Source organism: Equus quagga, chromosome 20, assembly GCF_021613505.1.
Source record: "Equus quagga isolate Etosha38 chromosome 20, UCLA_HA_Equagga_1.0, whole genome shotgun sequence".
Classification (NCBI taxonomy): domain Eukaryota; kingdom Metazoa; phylum Chordata; class Mammalia; order Perissodactyla; family Equidae; genus Equus; species Equus quagga.
Genome location: NC_060286.1, coordinates 18,454,910 through 18,475,438, shown reverse-complemented (window position 1 = coordinate 18,475,438; position 20,529 = coordinate 18,454,910). Strand labels below are relative to the sequence as shown.

General features: G+C 41.1%; 3 protein-coding genes across 13 annotated transcripts in view; 1 reads left to right on the top strand and 2 right to left on the bottom strand.

Annotated features, from left to right (window-relative positions):
* The window catches only part of LIN52 (lin-52 DREAM MuvB core complex component), a 112,553-nt gene extending 111,240 nt beyond the window's left edge, over positions 1-1,313 (bottom strand). For 2 of the 8 annotated variants that reach the window (XM_046647831.1, XM_046647830.1), the window contains exon 1: positions 1,080-1,300. In XM_046647831.1, the coding sequence (XP_046503787.1) occupies positions 1,080-1,110 (31 nt within the window). In that variant the 5' untranslated portion in view covers positions 1,111-1,300. Of the gene's footprint in view, positions 1-1,079 lie in introns of all 8 variants that reach the window. The other 6 variants (XM_046647827.1, XM_046647828.1, XM_046647826.1 and 3 more) reach the window with 6 other exon arrangements.
* Positions 1,314-1,557: 244 nt separating this feature from the next.
* Positions 1,558-20,130, top strand: ALDH6A1 (aldehyde dehydrogenase 6 family member A1). Of its 3 annotated transcripts, none has more exons than XM_046646956.1 (12): positions 1,558-1,735; positions 8,035-8,091; positions 9,064-9,138; positions 9,312-9,473; positions 9,699-9,777; positions 10,400-10,702; positions 11,525-11,646; positions 13,021-13,210; positions 13,396-13,577; positions 14,940-15,119; positions 15,387-15,485; positions 17,848-20,130. In XM_046646956.1, the coding sequence occupies exons 1-12, from the start codon at positions 1,688-1,690 to the stop codon at positions 17,950-17,952; spliced, it is 1,602 nt and encodes a 533-aa protein (XP_046502912.1). In that variant the 5' UTR covers positions 1,558-1,687; the 3' UTR covers positions 17,953-20,130. The 3 variants fall into 3 exon arrangements, with proteins under 3 accessions (XP_046502912.1, XP_046502913.1, XP_046502914.1); XM_046646957.1 differs by lacking the exon at positions 1,558-1,735 and adding an exon at positions 2,224-2,501; XM_046646958.1 differs by lacking the exon at positions 1,558-1,735 and adding an exon at positions 6,091-6,151.
* BBOF1 (basal body orientation factor 1) overlaps positions 8,039-20,529 on the bottom strand; it is a 61,889-nt gene continuing 49,398 nt past the window's right edge. The window contains exon 12 of one of the 2 annotated variants that reach the window (XM_046646959.1): positions 8,039-8,121. In XM_046646959.1, the coding sequence (XP_046502915.1) occupies positions 8,098-8,121 (24 nt within the window). In that variant the 3' untranslated portion in view covers positions 8,039-8,097. Of the gene's footprint in view, positions 8,122-15,495; positions 15,606-20,529 lie in introns of those variants that run through there. The other variant, XM_046646960.1, reaches the window with a different exon arrangement.

Below are 20,529 nucleotides of genomic sequence, written 5' to 3'. Positions count from 1 at the left end.
GGATAATGGTGAAGGGGGCAATTCCAGATACTGAATTCTGGCAAAGCCTCTCTGGGAGGCAACATTTAAAATGAGACCTGAAACTGCAAGTGTCTACATGTTTGACTCATCTCTTCCTCTCCCCAAACACCTAATATTATGCCTTTCATATAGTAGGTACTCAATATAGCTTTCCTGGCCTCCTATTTCCTCATTCCTGAAATGAACTTCTAAGATTCCTTCCTAACACAAAACGTGTCGGTTTGAGAAGGGAAAAACTACATATCAATGAAACGGACGTGGGGATGGGGACGACAGAAGCAAAAATTGAGTTCAGAAATAGGTGCAAGACCCTAACTCTCTAAAGCAGAGCCGAGAGCAAAAGAATATGGGTATACCAAAACCACTTAGTTGCCATCTGAGATGACTTGTATCTGAAGACGACACATAAGCAGAAACCGTTCATTCACTCAGTGTGAGAAAATAACAGACGCAAGAAAGGTTGAGACGTGTGCAAGACCACACTAAAAAGCTCAAATCTCATTTTCCTGGGTCTCTCATGGCGAGGGGCCGAAAAGGTCCCCCCGCTTCCCTTGCTGCCAGGGCAACGGTACCAATCTGAGGAAAGAGGAGAGAGTAATGTTTCTCTTGCGGTTCAGTCCCAGGATGAGGTCAGCCACCAATCCCAGCTGAGTTTGAGAGAATCATTTCAGATGCTCAAAGAGAAGAGAACCGACTCTTAAATGGGACGCCCCAGAAGTAGAAAGCTACAGTAAGGCACCTCCTTTCCTCCAGCAGCATCTCCTCCTCGGCCCTCAGCTTCGCCCAAATGAGGCTAAGGGAGGGGCAGGGCCCGGGAAGGGTCCTTTGCGGGCGCCCTCCTCCACCCACCTGGTACCCAGCGGGGAAACTGGGCACCTTCAGAGTCGCTGTGAAAAACCAGCCAGCTGAAGACAGCCGCATCCCAAAGAAAAGAACTGGGAGGGAAAGCAGAGGAGGCCGAGAAAGAAGTGTAAGTTAGAGGGGCAGACGGAGAGTGTAAGTTCCCAGGAGAGCAAAGAAGAAGGCTGTAGGCGAAGGATCTCTAAGCCGGCTCTTACCATCTGTGGGAGACGCCATCTTCCAACCCATGTCACGTGACGTGGCCAACCGTCGGCGGGAAAGCAAGGACCCGTAAGCCACGCCCCCAAAGGGAAACCCTATCCTCAACTCGCAGCCCAGTCTCGTTTCCCCGCCCCATAGGGCGATCTTCCCCTAGCCCCGCCCCCAGCGCTAGCCACGCCCTCTCGCGCTGTGGGTGAGGTGGAGCGACTGCCCTTCTTGGAGGGTCTTATTTACTTTCCTCAGTGAGGGGGTGGGGCCGCGGTCGTGCCTGTGGCCAATCGGAGTTCCCGGTTAGGGGGCGTCTTCGCGGTGTGCTCTATATAGAGTGTCCAAGTCAGGGGTGTCTTCCCAACCTCCGCCGACAGAGTTTGCCGATGTGGGAGGGGGCGCGAGCTCTTCTACTTCTGACCAATCGCATACCCCTAGGAGTGGGACTGAGGGGTGGAGTGAAGTGTTAGGGCTAGTGATTGGCTAGGGGAAAATGTCCTCTCCACCAATGAGGAGGTGCGGCAGGTTGGAGGGGCGAGGCCTGGCCGCGGTAGTTCGTCTGTGGAATCTCGGGCAGTAGAGGCGCGGAGAGGCGGAGAAGAGGTAGGCGAGAGCCATGGCGTCACTGGTGGCGGCGGCGGCAGTGCGGGCCCGGATCCTGCAGGCGAGTGAGAGTGGCACCGAAGGGTCGCAGAGCTAGGCATTGGGTCCTTTCCGTCCACTCTCTGAGCCAACCTCTTCTTGGCCGACTCCCTGTTCCCCCTCGACCTGTGCGGCCCTGTCCCACCCCTCACTCCGTGTCTGCCCTCGTTGGATCCAGCCCTGGGCTGTCACCCCTGGCCCTCCGCCCTTTTAGTCTTGAGCCTCCCGTTTTCTGGCTCTGGCCCACTCTTCTCCTCCAGCCCTGCCCCGTCCGTGCAGTCACTCTCTTGTCCTCACCTCTCTGGGTCTGCCCACCGTCTTTCCCTTTCTCCTCTGCACCAGCCACCTCTCTCCCAGAAACTCCCCATCTGGTCAGCTTTCCTAGAGCTCTTTCACCTGCCAGAAGCGTCCAGATTGGTCCCTTCCCCCACCCTACTTCACTGTCTATAATCCGAGGTAAAGAGGGGAGGAGGAGGCACGTGAGGGGCGAGGGTCGGTGAATGAACTTTGAATCTCCTTCTAGAAGCGTACACTAGGTTTTCCCCTAAAGCAGCCATTTGCTGAGCTTTTTTCCCCAGCTTTGGTACTTTTTATTTTCCACAGGCTGTAGGCTGTCCCCTTGCTTGCCAAGACTTTCAGTTAAACTTTCTCTCAGCAAAGTTACAGTGCTCATGTTGGAGGTAAACAAGGACACATAGTTATGCGGCTAGTTGGTTCCAAGCACATGCAAGGGACGAAACATCTCTAAAACAGGTGATAGAAAATGGGAGCCAAGGAAGACAAGAAATGTAAGTGCCAAGTTTCCTTCCCAAAGTCAGCTCTTCGTGTGCCCACACACCCTCAACTCTGCCCATGGTGGGGATTGGGTCCTCTCTGAACCAGCCAAAGGAGGGGTGGTAGAGCTACGGAAGCTGATGCCTGAGGCCTGCGATCTCTAACTCTGTTCATAGCCTTTTCCCTGTTGTTCACAGCCTAACAGGGACTTCGAATATGAGGCAAGATTTACCACAGGCAACATTCTTCCACCTGCAAGAAACAACATTGCCCTTCTTATTACATCCAGCCTGGGAACTTCTTCCTCTATGTAGCTGGACTTTTAGATAATATTAGTATTTACCAGGTTTCACTGAGTTCTACTGCAGAAACATGCACTTTTAAGATTCTTAACAGAGTCAGCAAAGGTTCGTGTTTAAATATGCTATTTAATGAGAGTGTGGAGAATGGGTTGGAAGGGTTTGTCAGGTGGTCTGGCTTCAGTCATATATTTCTTGCTGTGACCCTAATTCTGTGTTTCTAGTATCTTTTTTTAGAAGTACGGAAACAGAGTTTCTACGCTATATTTTTCATTGCCAACTTCTTGAAATCTTTTACTGAAATTGACTTTTTTCCTTTGCTTCTCGCCATCACAATGAGTCATTGACAGCCTTAAGAAGGTATTTTGTCCTTTGCATCAAGGAAAGGAATCTCCTTTCCCATGTACTTTATTTTGGAGACAGACACTATTTTCTGATTCATTTGAAGAAACTTCTGAATTGACCTGGAAAAAAATGGGAATAGTAATCCTTAGCCAACTGGGAGTTGCTGTAACATGACACTTTGATAAAGGGTGGTGTAGATTCAGTCATGCATTTTAGAGGACTATCCAAAGGATCTGTAAAGGAGAAAGTTCTTGTTTTCAGTTATTTTAAGTATTCAGTGTATCTTCTCTGCTATGGTGGCTAGTAAGACTTACCTAAAACTTCTGCTCTTGTGATGTTACCACTCCCATTTAGAGATAAGAAAAGCAGTCTTAAAGAGTCTCAGTGACTTTCCTCAGTGATGTGGTAGAAAGAGCACAGGCTTCACAGTCATACTTGGATTCTATCCCAAGTCTACCACTTTCTAGTCGTAAGAATATTTGTGAAGATTAGAATTAATGAATATAATGAAGTGAGTTACCTGACACTTAAGGTCATCTAAGGTCTCCCAACTAGTAACTGATGGGGCTGAGGATTAGGACTTAAATCTTGTCATCTCTTTCTGTGTCAGGCACTGTCTCAAGCTTTGGGAAAGAAGAAGTAAGTAAAACACTGAAAGCTCCCCTGTTATAATGCAGTGATAAGTGCTAAACAATAGCAGTGCACAGGCTACTGCGGGAATGTAGGGAAAGAGCCCCAGAGTCAACCTGTGCAATTCGGGAAAAGCTTCCAAAGGGGTTGGCTCTGGTCTTGAGTCTTACAGGACTAACCAGCTTTTAGCCAAGGGGAGAAGGGAGTGCCTGGTAAAGGTAACAGGCAAGTACAAAATATTAACATGAAGAGAGCAGGAAGTTTGGTGTGACTGGACATAGGGTAGTTTCTCCAGCAACGGTGCTAACAAGCGTTTCTTGGGAAATGAAGAAAAGAGATCTAACTTGTCAAAAACTATATGTAATGTTTTATTAGACCAGATGCAGTGCCTTTTATGCCCTCTTGACAGCAGAGAGGCTGTATACAAGTGAAAAAATAAAACAAGGTGGCCTAGAATGCTCAAGCCAGTTGATTCATGCATTTTCTGCCCTATGAGAGAGTATACATGAAACAAAATTAATATCAAGCAGTTGCTTGGTGGTACTCATTCTTTCATTCTGCAAAACATTGCTGAGTGCTTACTTTATTCCAGGAATGGTTCTAGGGCTGAGGACACAACCATCTAGTGATCTGAGAGAGACTTAATGATTAAACAAGCTATCATTCCGTAATGTGATATGAGAAATAGAGGAATTCAGGTGTTTTATGAGCTCCACAATCAGGTACTTAGCCTAGACCTGAGGTTGAGACTTAAAAATTTCCAACTCTGCTACTTCCCCTCTCACTCTCAGGAGTTAATCCTATTTTTCCTACTTCAGAGGAAACAGAAACCATCAGATGAAAACTTCCTCAACTTCCTACTAGCAAACCTACAAGACTGACCTGCAGCTATGCCCAAAGTGATGGCTAAGTAGGGAGCTAAGGTGTAGGAGTGAGCCAAGCAAATGGGATTAAACAATTTTGGGCAAGAGGAAGCAGCATGTACAAGGGTAGAGAGAGACAAAACATGTTCCAAATGGCTGGAGCAAAGAGAACAAGGAGGAAAGCTATGAAACTAGAGAAGTAAAGATACTATATAGGGTCTTCTAAGCAACATCAAGATTAGTCTTTATCCCAAGGGCAGTGGAAAGTCATTGGAGGGTTGTAAACAAGGGAGTGATCTGATCAGATTTGTGTTTTAGAAAGACCCTCTGGCTATGTGGCAGAAATAGATTCAGAAGATTTAAGATTGGAGCTGGGAGACTTGTTAGGAAACCATTACTGAAGTCCGGGGGAGAGACAATGATGGTATAAACTGGGGTGATGGCAGGAAGGGTAGAGAAAAAGGGAGGTATTCCAAAAATGTCCGGGAGGACAGATGGCCAGGACTTGTTTGATTCACTGTGGAGGGACGGGGAGGAGCTGGGGTGACATTCAGCTTTCTGGTTGGGCAACTAAGTGAACAGCAGCCCCATTCACTGAAAGGTGGGCTATAGGAAGCAGAGCAGGTTGGTGGGAGGATGATGAGGAGCTCAGCTTTTTCAACATGTAGCTAAATAGCATCCAAGTAGAGATGTGGTGAAGACAGTTATGTACTTATTACCTGAAGAGGAAGATTCTGGCTAAGGACTGCAGATATGGGTATCATCAGGATCTAGGTAGTTAAGCCACGAGTTGATGAAATTATCCAAGGAAAGTATGTGAAATGAGAAGAAAAGAAGGCCTAGGACCGAGCCAGGAAGAGCTTGAACAGTTAGTGGAGAGGTAGAGGACAAGAACCATCAAAGAAAGCAGAGAAGAAGTGGCTCAAGAAATAGAAGAGATACCGGGGCATCACAGAAGACAAGTGAAAAGGGGGTTCAGGAAGGGGGCCATGATTAACCATGTCACTTCTGCTGAGAGGTCAAGTATAAGGAGGACTGGGAAGAGTCCATGGGGTGTAGAAAGTCACTGGTGTTCAGTCATGAAGGTTGAAATAGATGAAGAGTTAGTGGGAGATTAGGAAATAAAGTTAATTAGCATGAAGAACCTTTTGGATGGAGAGAGGTTTAAGGTACAGGAAAGAAAGGATAATTGATGGAAGTGTCAGAGGCAGCAGGAAAGGTTGACTTCAGAGCATGGGGCAGAGATTAGCCTTAGATTGGAGGACAGACACCTCTTCAGTCAGTCCACAGATACTGATTGTGCATCTCTCTCTCCCAGTCACTTTGTCCTCACAGAGCTTGCTAGCTACCGTCTCCATAAGAGGGAGGAAGGGAAAAAGGATGGGTGTATGTGCAGGTCAGTTTTGTAGGTTTGCTAGTAGGAAGATGAGGAAGTTCTCGTCTGATGGTTTCTGTTTCCTCTGAAGTAGGAAAGACAAGGCGAGCTCCTGAGAGTAAGAAGCAGAGTTGGAAGTATTAAGAGAATTGGTAAGTTTTGAAATACAAGGAGTGACAGCAAATAGTATTTATAATAATAATATAGTAATAATAACACTTAATGAGCACCAACTACTTGCTAGCTATTTTCCATATCTGAACAGTCTTGATCACAATGACTCTAAAGGAGGTGAACAAGGCAGATGTAGTGCCTACCCTCATGGAATTTACAGTCTTTGGGGTAACAGACAAGTACCCAGGCAATTACAACAGAGCCAAATAAACCTGATAGAGGAAGTATTGGCTGCTGTGGGAGTACAAAAAAGGGACACTTAACCTAGTCTGGGGTGGGGGCAGTCAGGCAATAAAGCTGCTTGCTGGACCTTTCTTTTGTTCAGATTTTTATTGAACACCCACTGTGTACCAGGTTGGTATTGGAAACATGCTATAAAGAAGACATGGTGGGCTGCAGGAGAGTGTTGATGGTTTGAAATGGCTTTTGTGGGGAATGGGAAAGGAGGCAGACTAGGCATTTGGAACGATTGTCTGCTGACCCAAAGGACCAGCACCCTTTCCTCTGGACAGTGCTGCAGGCACATACATTCTTGCACTTTAAGCAGCCCTAAACCCTTGGTTAACATGGGCTCTCTTCAGACAAGGTAAAAGATTAATAGATTGCAGTTTCTTTTATATTCCAGTCCTGAGTATTCCAGTTTGCTCACTTTACTTAGACTTGAATATTTTTAAAATCAACTTCCATAGCATATATACAAACTATTTTTTTAGAGTTATTTTACTGTAACTGATTTACCCTCCATTTGCTGATTATTACCTATGCAGCACATTCCTTTCCTATAAGGTACATATTGCATCTTTTTGAACAGCTTTATTGAGATAAAATTGACATAAACTGTATATATTTAAAGTATACAATTTGATGTTTTAATATTTGTATACACCTATGAAAACATCATCACAATCAAGATAATGTACATATCCATCACCCCCAAAAGTTTCCCTCTTACCCTCTCCTCTCTACCTCCCCCATCATCTCTAAGCAATCACTGATCTGCTTTCTGACACTACAGATTAGTTTGCATTTTCTTGTTTTTTTATAAATGGAATCATACAGTATGTACTCTTTTTATGTCTGACTTCTTTCACTCAATATAATTATTATAATTACCCATGTTGTTGCATGTATCAATAGTTCATTCCTTTTTATTGCTGAGTAGTATTCCAATGTAGGGATATACCACATTCATTTCCCTGTTCACCTATCCAGTGGTGAACATTTGGGTTGTTTCTAAGTTTGGGGCTATTACAAATAAAGCTGCTATGAACATTTGTTTTCAAGTACTTGTATGGGTATATTATACTTACGTTTGATACTTGGTTGTATACTATCTTATAGTGTTAGATACCATGCTGTTTTCATATTGTTAGATATGGGCCAAAACTTAGGAAAATATGGTCTAATGACAAAAAACATATATATATATATACACACACACACATATATATTTTTTTTGCTGAGGAAGAGTCACCCTGAGCTAACATCTGTGGCCAGTCTTCCTCTGCCATTGATGAGTGGTGTAGGTCTGCACCCAGGAACCAAACCCGGGCCACTGAAGCAGAGTGTGCCAAACTTAACCACTAGGCCACTGGGGCTGGCCCCAAAATATATATATTTTTAACTAGGACTGACCTAGAAATTGAGGACGTGATCATTATAGTTTTATTGTTTTCTCATAGTTTGCTATATCTCATAGTCTCGTATCTTTTCTCTTTAAAGACTATATGACCCTCTAGAGCAAATACCAAGTCCTTTTTCATATAGCCACAGTAACTAGGATAATGTTAAGCATGTAGTAGCCATTTGCTAATAATTTTCTGCTGTCATTTATCAAAATAATCATTCTTTTTCCTCACAGGCTTCTTCCAAGGTGAACTCCACTTGGTATCCAGCATCCTCCTTCTCTTCTTCAGTGGTGAGTTTATTTGGCACTAAAGGTTGACTCCTGAGAAGGAATTTTTGAGTATTATCATTTAATCTGTTTTATATAATAAATAATGACTATGTCTATTATGTTGTAAGCGGTCTTTATAGTTATGCACGATGGTATTTATAGTTACGATTTTAATGGCTTTATATATTCCATCAAGTAGATACAACCTGAATTAACAATTTCCCCAAATAACATTTAGATTGCTTCAGTTTTTCAATATTATAAAACAAACATTTATTTCTAGTTTTTTCCTTCTTTTAGATTATTTCCGTTCTGAAATAGGATTACTGTGTCAAAAGATACATTTTCATGGCTTCTAGAAGTTTTGTTGACTCTGCCATATAGTTGTCTTCTTCTTAACAACCTTTAGAGTTGTTTTTACACACTTTCTGTCTGTCAGCCATTTGAAGTACCTAAAGTCTAATAAATCAGGTTAGTGCTCAAAATCTTTTCTGTATAGAAGCATGCACACTCTGTAACACAGTAGTCTTTTACCTTTTTGGTCCACAGACCCCTTTGAAAATTTAATGAAAGTAAGCTACTTCTCAGAAAAAATACACACAGAAACATTTTAAGAATCCTTTGATCATAAAGGTGACATACTCATGTTAATGTGACAGAAAGTCAGCTGGGCCAATAAGTCATAATAGCTAATCTTTGTTAACACAGAATCTGCTGCTTTTCTAGTCTAAGCTTCTCAGTTACATGTGTTTACTCATGAAGTTCCACTGTGTGGTTAGCAGGGAATTTCCCATTTTCAGAGAGATCACAGTATTAAGAATATCTTAATAAACACTATAGACAAGAATATTGTGTTTCTCTTTCCCAGTGAACATTTCTAGAGAGCAGTAGATTCAATTATCAACCCGAATTCCTTCCTCATTGTAAAAGGGAGAGAGAGAAGTAAAGAAATAACTAATATAGTTTTTTGTTGCTGTCTTTTGCTTTTCCCAGCCATCTGTGAAGCTCTTCATTGATGGGAAATTTGTTGAATCCAAAAGTGACAAATGGACTGATATCCACAACCCAGTAAGCAAAGCTGCTTTGGGACTAAACTGACTACCCAAGAATTCTGGGAACACGGTGGGAAAGTGGGGACCTGAGTATCTATCATGAAGCACATAGTACTGCCTCCGTGACTAGATGAAAAATGGAGAAGGTGGGGCAAGGGCAGAGGATCATGTGCTGCTTTTTCCCATCAGGCCACCAATGAGATTATTGGTCGGGTCCCTGAGGCCACCAAGGCTGAAATGGATGCGGCTGTTGTTTCCTGCAAACGTGCTTTTCCTGCATGGGCAGACACGTCAGTATTAAGCCGTCAGCAGGTCCTGCTCCGCTATCAACAGCTTATTAAAGAAAATTTGGTAAGAAATCTAATGGTATAATTTTCCAAACTGTTGCCTAGGGAATACTTGTCACTCCCACAGAGGCCCTTTTAGCTGCCCTCCACAACTCAGCAATCGAGAGGCATAGATCATGGCTCTCTCCCTTGTGCTACTTCTCCCCAAGTTTTGTTCTTCCTTGGCTGCCTGAGAACTAAAAGGAGGCACATCCTTGCATTGGTTTCTATTTGTGTGTTTTCTCTCTAGAAAGAAATTGCCAGGGTAATCACGCTGGAACAAGGGAAGACCCTAGCTGATGCCGAAGGAGATGTATTTCGAGGCCTTCGTAAGCTGGGAATCCCTCATGGGGAGTTCAGGGACCTTTGGGAAGGAGCAAAGGAAGATGGAAGGCAAAGATCCTAGAATGAGGATTGCTTCTTCTTTTATGTAGATTTTGCTATCCCATGATATCTTTTTTAATACTTGTGGAAAATGGCAATACTTCTCAGGTATCTATGAGATTGGTTTACTTCATTATTTTACTTGAATGATCTTCTAGTAGGTATATGCATTTCACTGTCTTTTTCCCATTCAGAGAATCTCATTTTGCACAACCGCTTCACATGGAAGGGCAAATGAGTGTTTCTTCCCTCTGTCACTGGCCTGAGCTACTCCCTGTCCTCAGAGCTGATTAGAGCATGACAAAGCTAAGTATAGTCATGCTCCACATGACAATGTTACAGTCAATGATGCATATATGATGGTGGTCCCATAAGATCAGTACCCTGTAGTCTAGGTGTGTAGCAGGCTATACCATCCAGGTTTGTGTAAGTACATTCTATGATATTCACACAATGACGAAATCGCCTAACACATTTCTCAGAATGTATCCCCATTGTTAAGCAACGTTATGACTGTAGTGCACAGTGTGGAGGGCTGATGGCCTGATTGCCTCTTCTCTGTTCCAGAGGTGGTTGAACACGCCTGCAGTGTGACATCCCTGATTCTGGGAGAGACCATGCCATCCATCACCAAAGACATGGACCTTTATTCCTACCGTCTGCCTCTGGGGGTGTGTGCAGGAATTGCTCCATTCAATTTTCCTGCCATGATCCCCCTGTGGATGTTTCCCATGGCCATGGTGTGTGGAAATACCTTCCTAATGAAACCATCAGAGCGAGTTCCTGGAGCAACTATGCTTCTTGCCAAGTTGCTCCAGGACTCTGGTGCCCCTGATGGAACACTGAATGTCATACACGGACAACGTGAAGGTAAATGTGGCACGTAATCTGGCTACCAAAAAATCAAGGTGTTGAGTGGTGATGGGTGTTTTAGGATGAGGAACCTAGGGAGGAAGGGATTTACTAATAGTAACCTCCACATTTGAAAGTAATGTTTGTTGACTGTTTTGCCATCTTTGTGTGCTAAGGTAAAACTTAGCTGGGGAGTAGCATGCATCTTGCCCTACAGAATATATTGGGACAAATAAATATGGATTAGGGCAAGACACAGATGAGAATAAAGAGAAAATTTTCACTTCAATATTGAGAGAATTTATGAGGATATTTAACTCAGAGAATATATAGACTTGAAGAACTTCTAATTTATATAATAATAGCTAATACTTAAAAAGCGCTTCTGTGTTTCGGGCACTGTTCCTAATGCCTTTCATATATCATCTCATTTAATCTTTACAACAACCCCTTGAGGCAGGTACTATTATTTTTTCATTTTACAGATAAGAAAATTGAGGCATAATACAATTAAGTAATTTGCCCAAAGTTACACTGCTAGAAACTGTCAAAAGCCAGAATGTGTGTAACCACGAAGGCTGACCCTGGTTTTTACTTTTAAATACTGTGCTATATTGCCTCTCACATGAGGGCACAATAGTATCTGAGAGTCCCAGTATATAGTGACAGGTGAGAAAATATCACATTCCTAAAGGACAAAAGGAAAAGTTGAGTATTGAAATGCTGTTATTTTGGAGGAAAACTTCTCATTCATACCAGTGGGAAAAGGGGAGATGTGCCATGTTGAGAAGCCTGTAGCCATTTGTTCTTTTGTGGTGATCGTTTATTTTCTTCTTAAAGCTGTAAACTTTATTTGTGATCATCCGGATATCAAAGCAATCAGCTTTGTGGGATCCAACCAGGCAGGAGAGTACATCTTCGAGAGAGGGTCAAGACATGGCAAGAGAGTTCAAGCAAATATGGTGATTTCTTATTCCTTTTTCCCCAAACTCCATGTATTAAAATTACCTAGAAACAGCCCTTCAGCACAGAGGGCACTCATTCCACTCTAATGCCATCGTTTCTTTATTCCCATTTCATCCTGAATGTCTTCTCTTTAACCATGAACCTTATGACAAGTTTTATTCTAAGGTTCTTTAGTTACCTTTTATCTTATACAACTAATCTTGGTGACAAAGGGCACATTTCTCTCTAAGAATGTTATTCAAATTCTTTGGGCTTTAGCAGTAACAGCTGAATTCTGGTTGTGGTGTTTATTCCTTCAGACCATACTTCTAGCCCTTTATCCTTCCTTCTTTTGAGGCATATCCTAAATACTAATGTCAAAGATACGATCTTCCCTAAGAATCCAGGCTATTTAAGGCACTGGAAGGAGCCAAATATCCCTGTAAGAAATGTGAGTGTGGTTTACTTGGTCACATAGTTTTGCTGTTCTCTTACTAGCTCCTTGCCAAATGCTTAGCAATTCTTTAATACTAAATATAAAGTCCAGTTGCCGCTTTCTCATCATTTGGCTAATGTTGCAGAAAGGACAGCCTCCCATGCACAGGCTTGGAAACTATTCATGAAGTGCCCACTTACTTCTTTTCATGGCTGAATGTGTTTTGGCCAATTTGACGTAAGTCCTTCCCAGTTCACTATGTAGTTATTGAGTGTATTCTGTGTCTAATAGTATATTATGTGTAATGGGATAAAATTAAGTAGCAGACTTGGTTCTATCCATGCACTCAACTACAGTTGTATCTGGAAACATGTGGAAATGATCATATGTTATCCTCCATAGAAAAGAAGTTTATGAGGCTATGTATCTAGAAGTATCTAGAAGCAAGCCAGTTTGGAGAATCTCTTTCCAGAAGTTGTGTGTCAGGAGACCTACCTCCTGTTTTGCCTTTCAGCTGGCTACTGGCATTATTACTGGCAGCTCTTTGTTTACATTGCTCTTCATATAACTGGAAACCCCAGGAGAGAACAGATTCTTTCCTGTCTGACTTGGGAAAGACAAGGGAGTGCTCCTTGGTTCCTGGATGCAGTGTTTTTAGCCTGTCACTTTGACTGAATGTGATTGGGGCATTTTTGGTAATGGTTTTGATGTAAATTAACACATATCAGCTTATCAGCTGAGAAAGTAAAAGAAAAAAGTAACCTGGAGTTGCTTACTATTACCAAGACTTCAGCAATATCAAAATGATAATCTATCCTCAAAACAATAAAGGATAAATTCTCTAGTCCTTTCCTTAAATTCTCAGGTTTCCTTGAAATCTCAAATTCTTTGCGTAATTTCTTAGCCTAATTATATATTGCCAAGGAAGATCCATGTACTTTCTGTATTTCCTTAGGGAGCCAAGAACCATGGGGTAGTCATGCCAGATGCCAATAAGGAGAATACCCTGAATCAGCTGGTTGGGGCAGCATTTGGAGCTGCTGGTCAGCGCTGCATGGCTCTTTCAACAGCGATCCTTGTGGGAGAAGCCAAGAAGTGGCTGCCAGAGCTGGTGGAGCGTGCCAAAAATCTGAGAGTCAATGCAGGTAATCACTTACTTGCCTAGCTCCTTTAGACTTGGTTTTACCATTGGCCTTAGCCAATGGGACCGATCATGTCTATTTTTACCATTGCTTCTCTTTATACTGTACTTGTCATTTGGATTCAACTTTAGTTAGCAGTCATAATATATGTTAATGAAGACCTTAAATACTTCTGTGTTGTTTTACAGGAGACCAGCCTGGAGCTGATCTTGGCCCTCTGATCACTCCCCAGGCCAAAGAGCGAGTCTGTAATCTGATTGATAGTGGAACAAAGGAGGGAGCTTCAATCCTTCTTGATGGTCGAAAAATTAAAGTCAAAGGCTATGAAAATGGCAACTTTGTTGGACCAACCATCATCTCAAATGTCAAGGTGAACAACTCTGAATTATTTATTTCACAAATACAAGAGCTACAGGCACCTTAGAAGCTATGGAATCTCATCCCTCCAGTTTATAAATGAAGATATTTAATGACTAGAGACCTCATCTCTTGCCAGGATAACTCAGTTATTTTATGTGGAGTCTGAATGAGCCTCCCCTCCTGACTCCCAACCTCTTCCCACTATAGCAGTAGTCAGCAAGCTTTCCCTAAAGGGCTAGATGGTAAATATTTTCAGCTTTGCAGGGATATACTCTCTCTGTTGCAACTACTCAACTCGACATTTTAGTGTGAAAGCAGCCATTGACACTGTGGCTGTGTTCCAATAAAACTTTATTTAAAAAAACACAGAAACCAATGGTTTCTGTGTGTGGGTTGTACAAAAACAGGCAGCAAGCTGCCTTTGGCCCATGCACCATATTTTGCCAACCCCATCTTATATTATACTTGTTACTTATTTGTTCAATGTTAATTTTTTCTTACTGCTTAGCTTATAGCTATTGCAGTGTCTCCATCAACATATCAACCACTCAGTATCTATTGAGTACCTACTCTGTGCCCAAAATTCAGCTGCATCTTCACCAGAAAGTGATGAAAGGAAAATAATTGATCTGTCAGTTTTTATTTATCAAAACTCTACAAGTCTCTCAGCTAAAATTAATGACTAAGTTGAAGTTATGAGGCTTTTTTTTGAAATTCTGATGCCCCCATTAATCCTACTGTAATCCTGAATAATCAAGAGGTGAATGTAAGAGTAGTAGAAATTATAAAATCTCTTGCCACAGAACCAAAGAGGAAAAATCCACTTATCAGCAACAAACACAGCTTACTAGCTATGGTGGTAAAGGATGTTTTGAATGTTTGCTATGACCTGATATCAAAATATAAATGTATAGACTCATTGGGACGCAATGGAGTGAATGAGAATGGATTTTTTTTATGTTACAGAAAACTTAGCATAGGGTTTCTTTCAACAGAAAAATTCTCCCGTGATGGTTTTAATATATATTTGATTTATAAAAAAATGAATTTTCATGTAACATTTCAGTAACATAACAATTGTAAAACAAGTTATACAGGTATAAAAGAGGAAGCTAGTGATGGGTCCTGGGACCTAAAAATACAGTGCTTTAGGAAAGGAGTGTAGTTGTAGTTAATAGGAGTTTTAAGTTGTTTATATGACTGACAGCTTGGAAGATGGAACACAGCAAGAAAGGACTTTTTTTTTTATAATAGGTGGCTTAAAATGAAAAGAGATTACTAACATGAAAGCTATCCATGTAAACAGTGGGTAATGAAGTACCAAGTAAGCATACAATACTGACTTCTTTTCCGGATGCATCACTCCTCGCAGCCAAATATGACCTGTTACAAAGAGGAGATTTTTGGTCCAGTTCTTGTGGTTCTGGAGACAGACACTTTGGATGAAGCTATCAAGATTGTAAATGACAACCCATATGGAAATGGAACTGCCATCTTCACCACAAATGGAGCCACTGCTCGGAAATATTCCCACCTGGTGGATGTCGGACAGGTTTGTGAACAGAAGTTTTAGGAGATTCTTGTAGCCATTTACTGTTTCCTGTCTAAGGGGAAACAGTAAACACTGATCAGTCGCTGCCCCTCTGATCTCCCACAATGTCCCATTTCTTCCTCAGGAATAAAAGTTCATGGGATGGAGGATGGGGTGGAAGGTGGATATTTAAAATTGGTCTCTCTGATGCCAAGCATTTGTGCTTCTAAATGGAGAGCTGCTTTGAGTCCTATTCTTAGTATTTGACGTGGATTTGTTCTGCTTTAGGTGGGTGTGAATGTCCCCATTCCAGTGCCTTTACCAATGTTCTCATTCAGTGGCTCTCGATCTTCCTTCAGGGGAGACACCAATTTCTATGGCAAACAGGTAACTAAGTTTAAAAAAACTTTTTTGAACATATTCAGGAACAAATATTCTGCACAAAAGGGCCTGCCAGCAGCTTCTATGGGGTCATATGTTGTTAAGCAGTGCTTGTCAGTAGGTCCCCTAGAAAAGATTTAAAAGTTAACAAAATTTTGCCAAAGCTGCTGCTTCTTGAAGGCAACAAAGTTTTGGAAAAAGAGCATCAGAAAGTACAAACCTTTGTATATGCCCTTTCCTCTGCCTGTGACCCTCTTTCTTCCTCCTCCCTTTCATCTGACTAACTCTTAATCACCTGTCATGGCTCAGTTTAAAGAATGGACTCCTCCAGAAAAGCACCTGTGACCATCACCAGCCCTTCCTCAGTGCAGTGTTGGGTATGCCCTCGTGTGCTACCATTGCACGTATTTCTCCTGTAATAGTTACTCATTTACAAAAAACTTTATTGAGCACCTTCTGTCTACCAAACACTAGTTTAGGCACTATAAATGCAGCACTGAGCAAGAAAAATAAAGCAGTTCTGGAACGAAATTGCCTGGGTTCAAATCCCAGTTCAGCCAGTTATTAACTGTGTGACCTTGGGGGATACCCTCTCTATGTCTCAAGTTTCTTCATCTGTAAAATAACAACAATAACAGTACCTATATTTTCTAAGATTATGAGGATTAAATTACCACAATCTTCAGCAGGTGCATATGTCCTAAGGCAGGAACAGGCATGGCATGTTCAAAAAGCAGAAATGGGCTGGAGCACAATGAGTGAATGAGGAAGAGACTGGTAAGAGATAAGGTTAGAGAGGTAGGCAGGGGCAAGTCATATAGGCTCTTTAAGCCATGTTATGAAGCCGTCTTACCCACTAGGCCACACTGTAAACATTAGTTACTTACCTGCAGTACCTGGCACAGAGCAGGCACCTAAACATGTGTTCAACAAATGAGCTAGTGGAAGTTCTTTGTAGTCCCACGGAAATACAGCTATTTTGGAACCTTCAGTACTAAATTACATGTTTTCTATACATGTTTTATAGGTTAATAAAAAATTAACAGTGGGATTGCACAGCAGAATGTGACAGTGTGGCCAAGTGGTTAAGAAAACACTTTGGTTATTTGGAGGCTGATTATCCAGTTTCTACATTAGTCACAGCTTTTCAAAATTGATTAATCTGATACTATTAACAAAAATTTCTTTCAAAGGAAGCAGAGTAAAACTATTGCTTAAAATATTTTTGGGTTTTTTTCCTCCTTTATTCTCCACTGGCTTGGTTTAATTACTGTAAGTTACTCTGGTAAGTGAGGCTTCTTGGAGGAAAAGACTGACCTCATATACAGTTCAAGTCTTAAATCCTTAGGTAATTAAATTGCTATTTTGTATTCTGGAAAGAAGACACGAAAGTATCACTCTGACATGATAAAATATAAACTTTAGTTGTATCTTATATTGAAAGTATGTAATAAACTCTCGTTGTTTTCAATATATTAACATGACCCAGATTTTGTCAAATATTCTAGAAGAGTATTTTAATCAAGCCAATGTGTTTTTTCCTAATAATATCTTTCTAGCTTGCAAGTAATTTTATGAGAGTTAGGTCTGCACAGTCTATTCTCTTTTGTTCAAGCCCATTCTTATAAAATAAACTATGTATATGGTAAAGCCTTAAATATGCTGAATTTTTTTGGCTCACATCTTATAGGTGATTTAGACGTGAATGTGTATAATAGCAGACGTTTTATTTTAGATTTGTAAGATATGTGGATTTTACTACTTCGGTATAGAGCTGTTTATCACTGACAATTGTCAGAAATGGCCTGATATATGTTTCATCCCTTCACTTGTTTTTCTTCTTCATGGGAAGGTGAGAAAAAACTAGCAATTATTGACCAGCAGTTACTTTGCCGGGATGTTTGCATTCATTTCATTTTCCCCTCATACATTGCTGTAAGGTGCGCATTAAGTCACAGATAAGGCCCAAGGTTAAACGGCAGTCAATAAAGAGTAGAGGCAGGATTTGAGCCGTGTCTCAAGACCTCAGAGCACATGATATTCAGCTCTAGGAACAGAATTACCTACAAGTTTAACAGATTACATTGTTCAATTTTTCCATTTAGGTGCTCTTGGCTAGTTTCAGCATAATGATGGCTAAGGTTTGTTTACTATGTGCCAGGTACTATGCTAAATGTTTTACATAGATTAGATTATCTCATGAACAATTATATTGGATTATGGTTGCACCTATTCCTCAAGTAGGAATGTGAGTAGCACTTAGCAGCCCCTCCTTCAAAAGTTGATTAAAAGAGGAATCATGAACTCCCCAGAAACATATGCTAACTCCCTGTCTCTTGCTCTTTCTTTTTTCCTTTGTTCTCTTTAGGGCATCCAATTCTACACTCAGCTAAAGACCATCACTTCTCAGTGGAAAGAAGAAGATGCTACTCTTTCCTCACCTGCTGTAGTCATGCCTACCATGGGCCGTTAGAAACAAGTTTGTTCCAAACTCAGTCCATCCTAACTAATCTCCCTTTATTCTTGACCAACTTCATTTGCTTTGTATGAAACTTTGTTCAGATTAGATCCCCGGGAATGGAATACCTGTAACTAAAATCTTTCTCAGGACCATTAGCCTCTGCAAAGTTGCTATAGGGAGACTCCTAGTGTAACTCTGAAAGCAGATTTTCACTTGCTCTTCATACTTTTGAGGTAACTGTTGTAACTGTGAAGTGCTTATCTCGAATGAAAGCTTAGACCCATTTTCTAAAAATTCTCCCCTTTTCTGATGACTTGAAGGAAGGGAAGATTAGTGTATGTAAAGATGATCTTCTGGGGGCTGGCCCCGTGGCCGAGTGGTTAAGTTCATGGACTCTACTTCGGTGGCCCAGGATTTTGCCAGTTCGAATCCTGGGCGTGGACATGGCACCTCTCATCAAGCCATGCTGAGGTGGCATCCCACATGCCACAACTAGAAGGACTCACAACTAAAATACACAACTATGTACCAGGGGCTTTGGGAGAAAAAGGAAAAATTAAATCTTAAAAAAAAAAAAAGATTATCTTCCAATAATTGGAAGATGACCTCTCAGATGGGGAAATCAGACAGAAATAATCCACCCTTTGGTTGATCCTCAGTCAGAGCCCTTATGTAAATGCTGGTAGGGGAGACCCCTTTGTCAGGCTTTCCTGAGCCTCTCATTTATCCCACACTACACAAGATATAATCCATTTCTACTTATCCCACAATTGTGACAACTGCTTCTTTCTTTTCTGCTGAATACTACTTTGTTCTAGTGATTCATGACCACTAACTCTATCATTGTCATTGTTCCTGCTTCTTAAAATCACTTCTCAAGGATACCTCAGTATGCATTGGATAAATCATCTTTTTGTTGCGTGTGCCAAGTGTTAAATTTCAGGGTTTCCTTCAGCAATCATTAATTAATGCTTCAGTCAGTACTTCAGATGCCAATAGGTTTTCTTTAGAAAACCATTTCAAAAGTTATTTTAGGCCCAGAAATCAAGGGATTGTTCTAACTATGAAAGTGGGGAAGACTCTTGCCTTAAGCAAGTCCCACCTGAAACTACTTGCCAAACTTTTTATTTTGTTCTTTCCTCTTGCCTGCATTTCTCACTAGTGATATGTTTTAATGAAAGAACCCTTAGTGTAAAGTAACTGGCTGGGGCCTAAGAAATTTGAAAGCTTTGCATGACATAAAATAGTAAAAAAAGAGAGGCTTTGACAGATTCTTCTGCTACCATTAATTCAACTGTCTTTATGCTTTTTGTCTCTTTGATATAGCTAAATTTTAAGTCAGAACAGAAATTGACGTGCAGAATAGATTCTGTCTTTTTGCTCTGCCATCCCAATTGAATCCTGTCTTTTTGATATGGTTTTCACCCAGCAAACTGGCTCTGATCGAGCAATCTCTGGTCTTCAGCCAGATGACATAGGTCATTTATTTTTCTACTTCCTTGTTAATCACGTGGATAATGCTAACCTACTTCACGGGGGTTATTCGGTGAATTAAAGATAGTGAAAACCTTGAAAATGTTTGTGCCTCTGGATTTTAGGCTTATTACTACCACCTGCTGGATAGAATGTCAAAATCTTCAATCACTTAAGGTGACTAGATCTGTAATAAAATACATTTAAGACCCCTCAGGGTCTTTTCTTGGGGAGGGGGATTTGCCTTCCTAAAGCTGAGGCAATAGAAATTTATAATTTGATGATAGAATGCCCCTTGATTTATATCACAGCTGGCAACTGGTAGTGATATTTAATCCAATCCAACAACTACAGGCTGGGTTGAATAAAAGGTCATATTGTCTAAATTCCAAGTGGAATTAAATATAATCACAGAGACTCCTAAGTTTTCCTTACATTTAAGGGAAATCACTTTTTTAAAAATAGTAACTAATCAGAATTGCATTACTCTAATTGGAATCAACTCCTTTGGCTAGCTACTTGCTACTCAGAAGAGTTTCTTGTTTCTCAGATGGAAAAAAATCTGTACAGTTAGGTTCATGCTAGTAGCAGCTAAAAAGTTCAGTATTTTATTTTCTTTTTGCTCTGATGTGGCCTCGTTAGAAATTTCTCAGATTCTACATTGTACTAAGTGATTATGAATAACAAATTACAAATAAAAAGCTCTTAAAAAGAAAACTTGGCTTTTTTTTTTTAATGGTGCCATACTCCTTATAATGCCTTTGCCCCCTAGCTTATAGTGACTCAGACTTCCCAGCTCCGTCCAATGCCAAGAGTTACTTGGTCATTATGTTTATTCTTACATAAAGATAGTACATATTTTGACTAGGCAGCATATTTCAAAAGGCAATTTATAGGTTTGCCACACAGTACAAATACACATTTGCATCAAGCATAATATGCCTTCCTTACTGTGAATATAGTTATAAAAATGTCCATGATCTCATACTAGTGTTATACTCATTTCACTGATCCCTGAAGAGCTCCTAGATAGAGAAAAGAACTGTGACTCAGCAAGAAGCTGCATATGGAAACGTAACAGTTACATGTATTGTTTGGGTAGACTACAGACTCCTT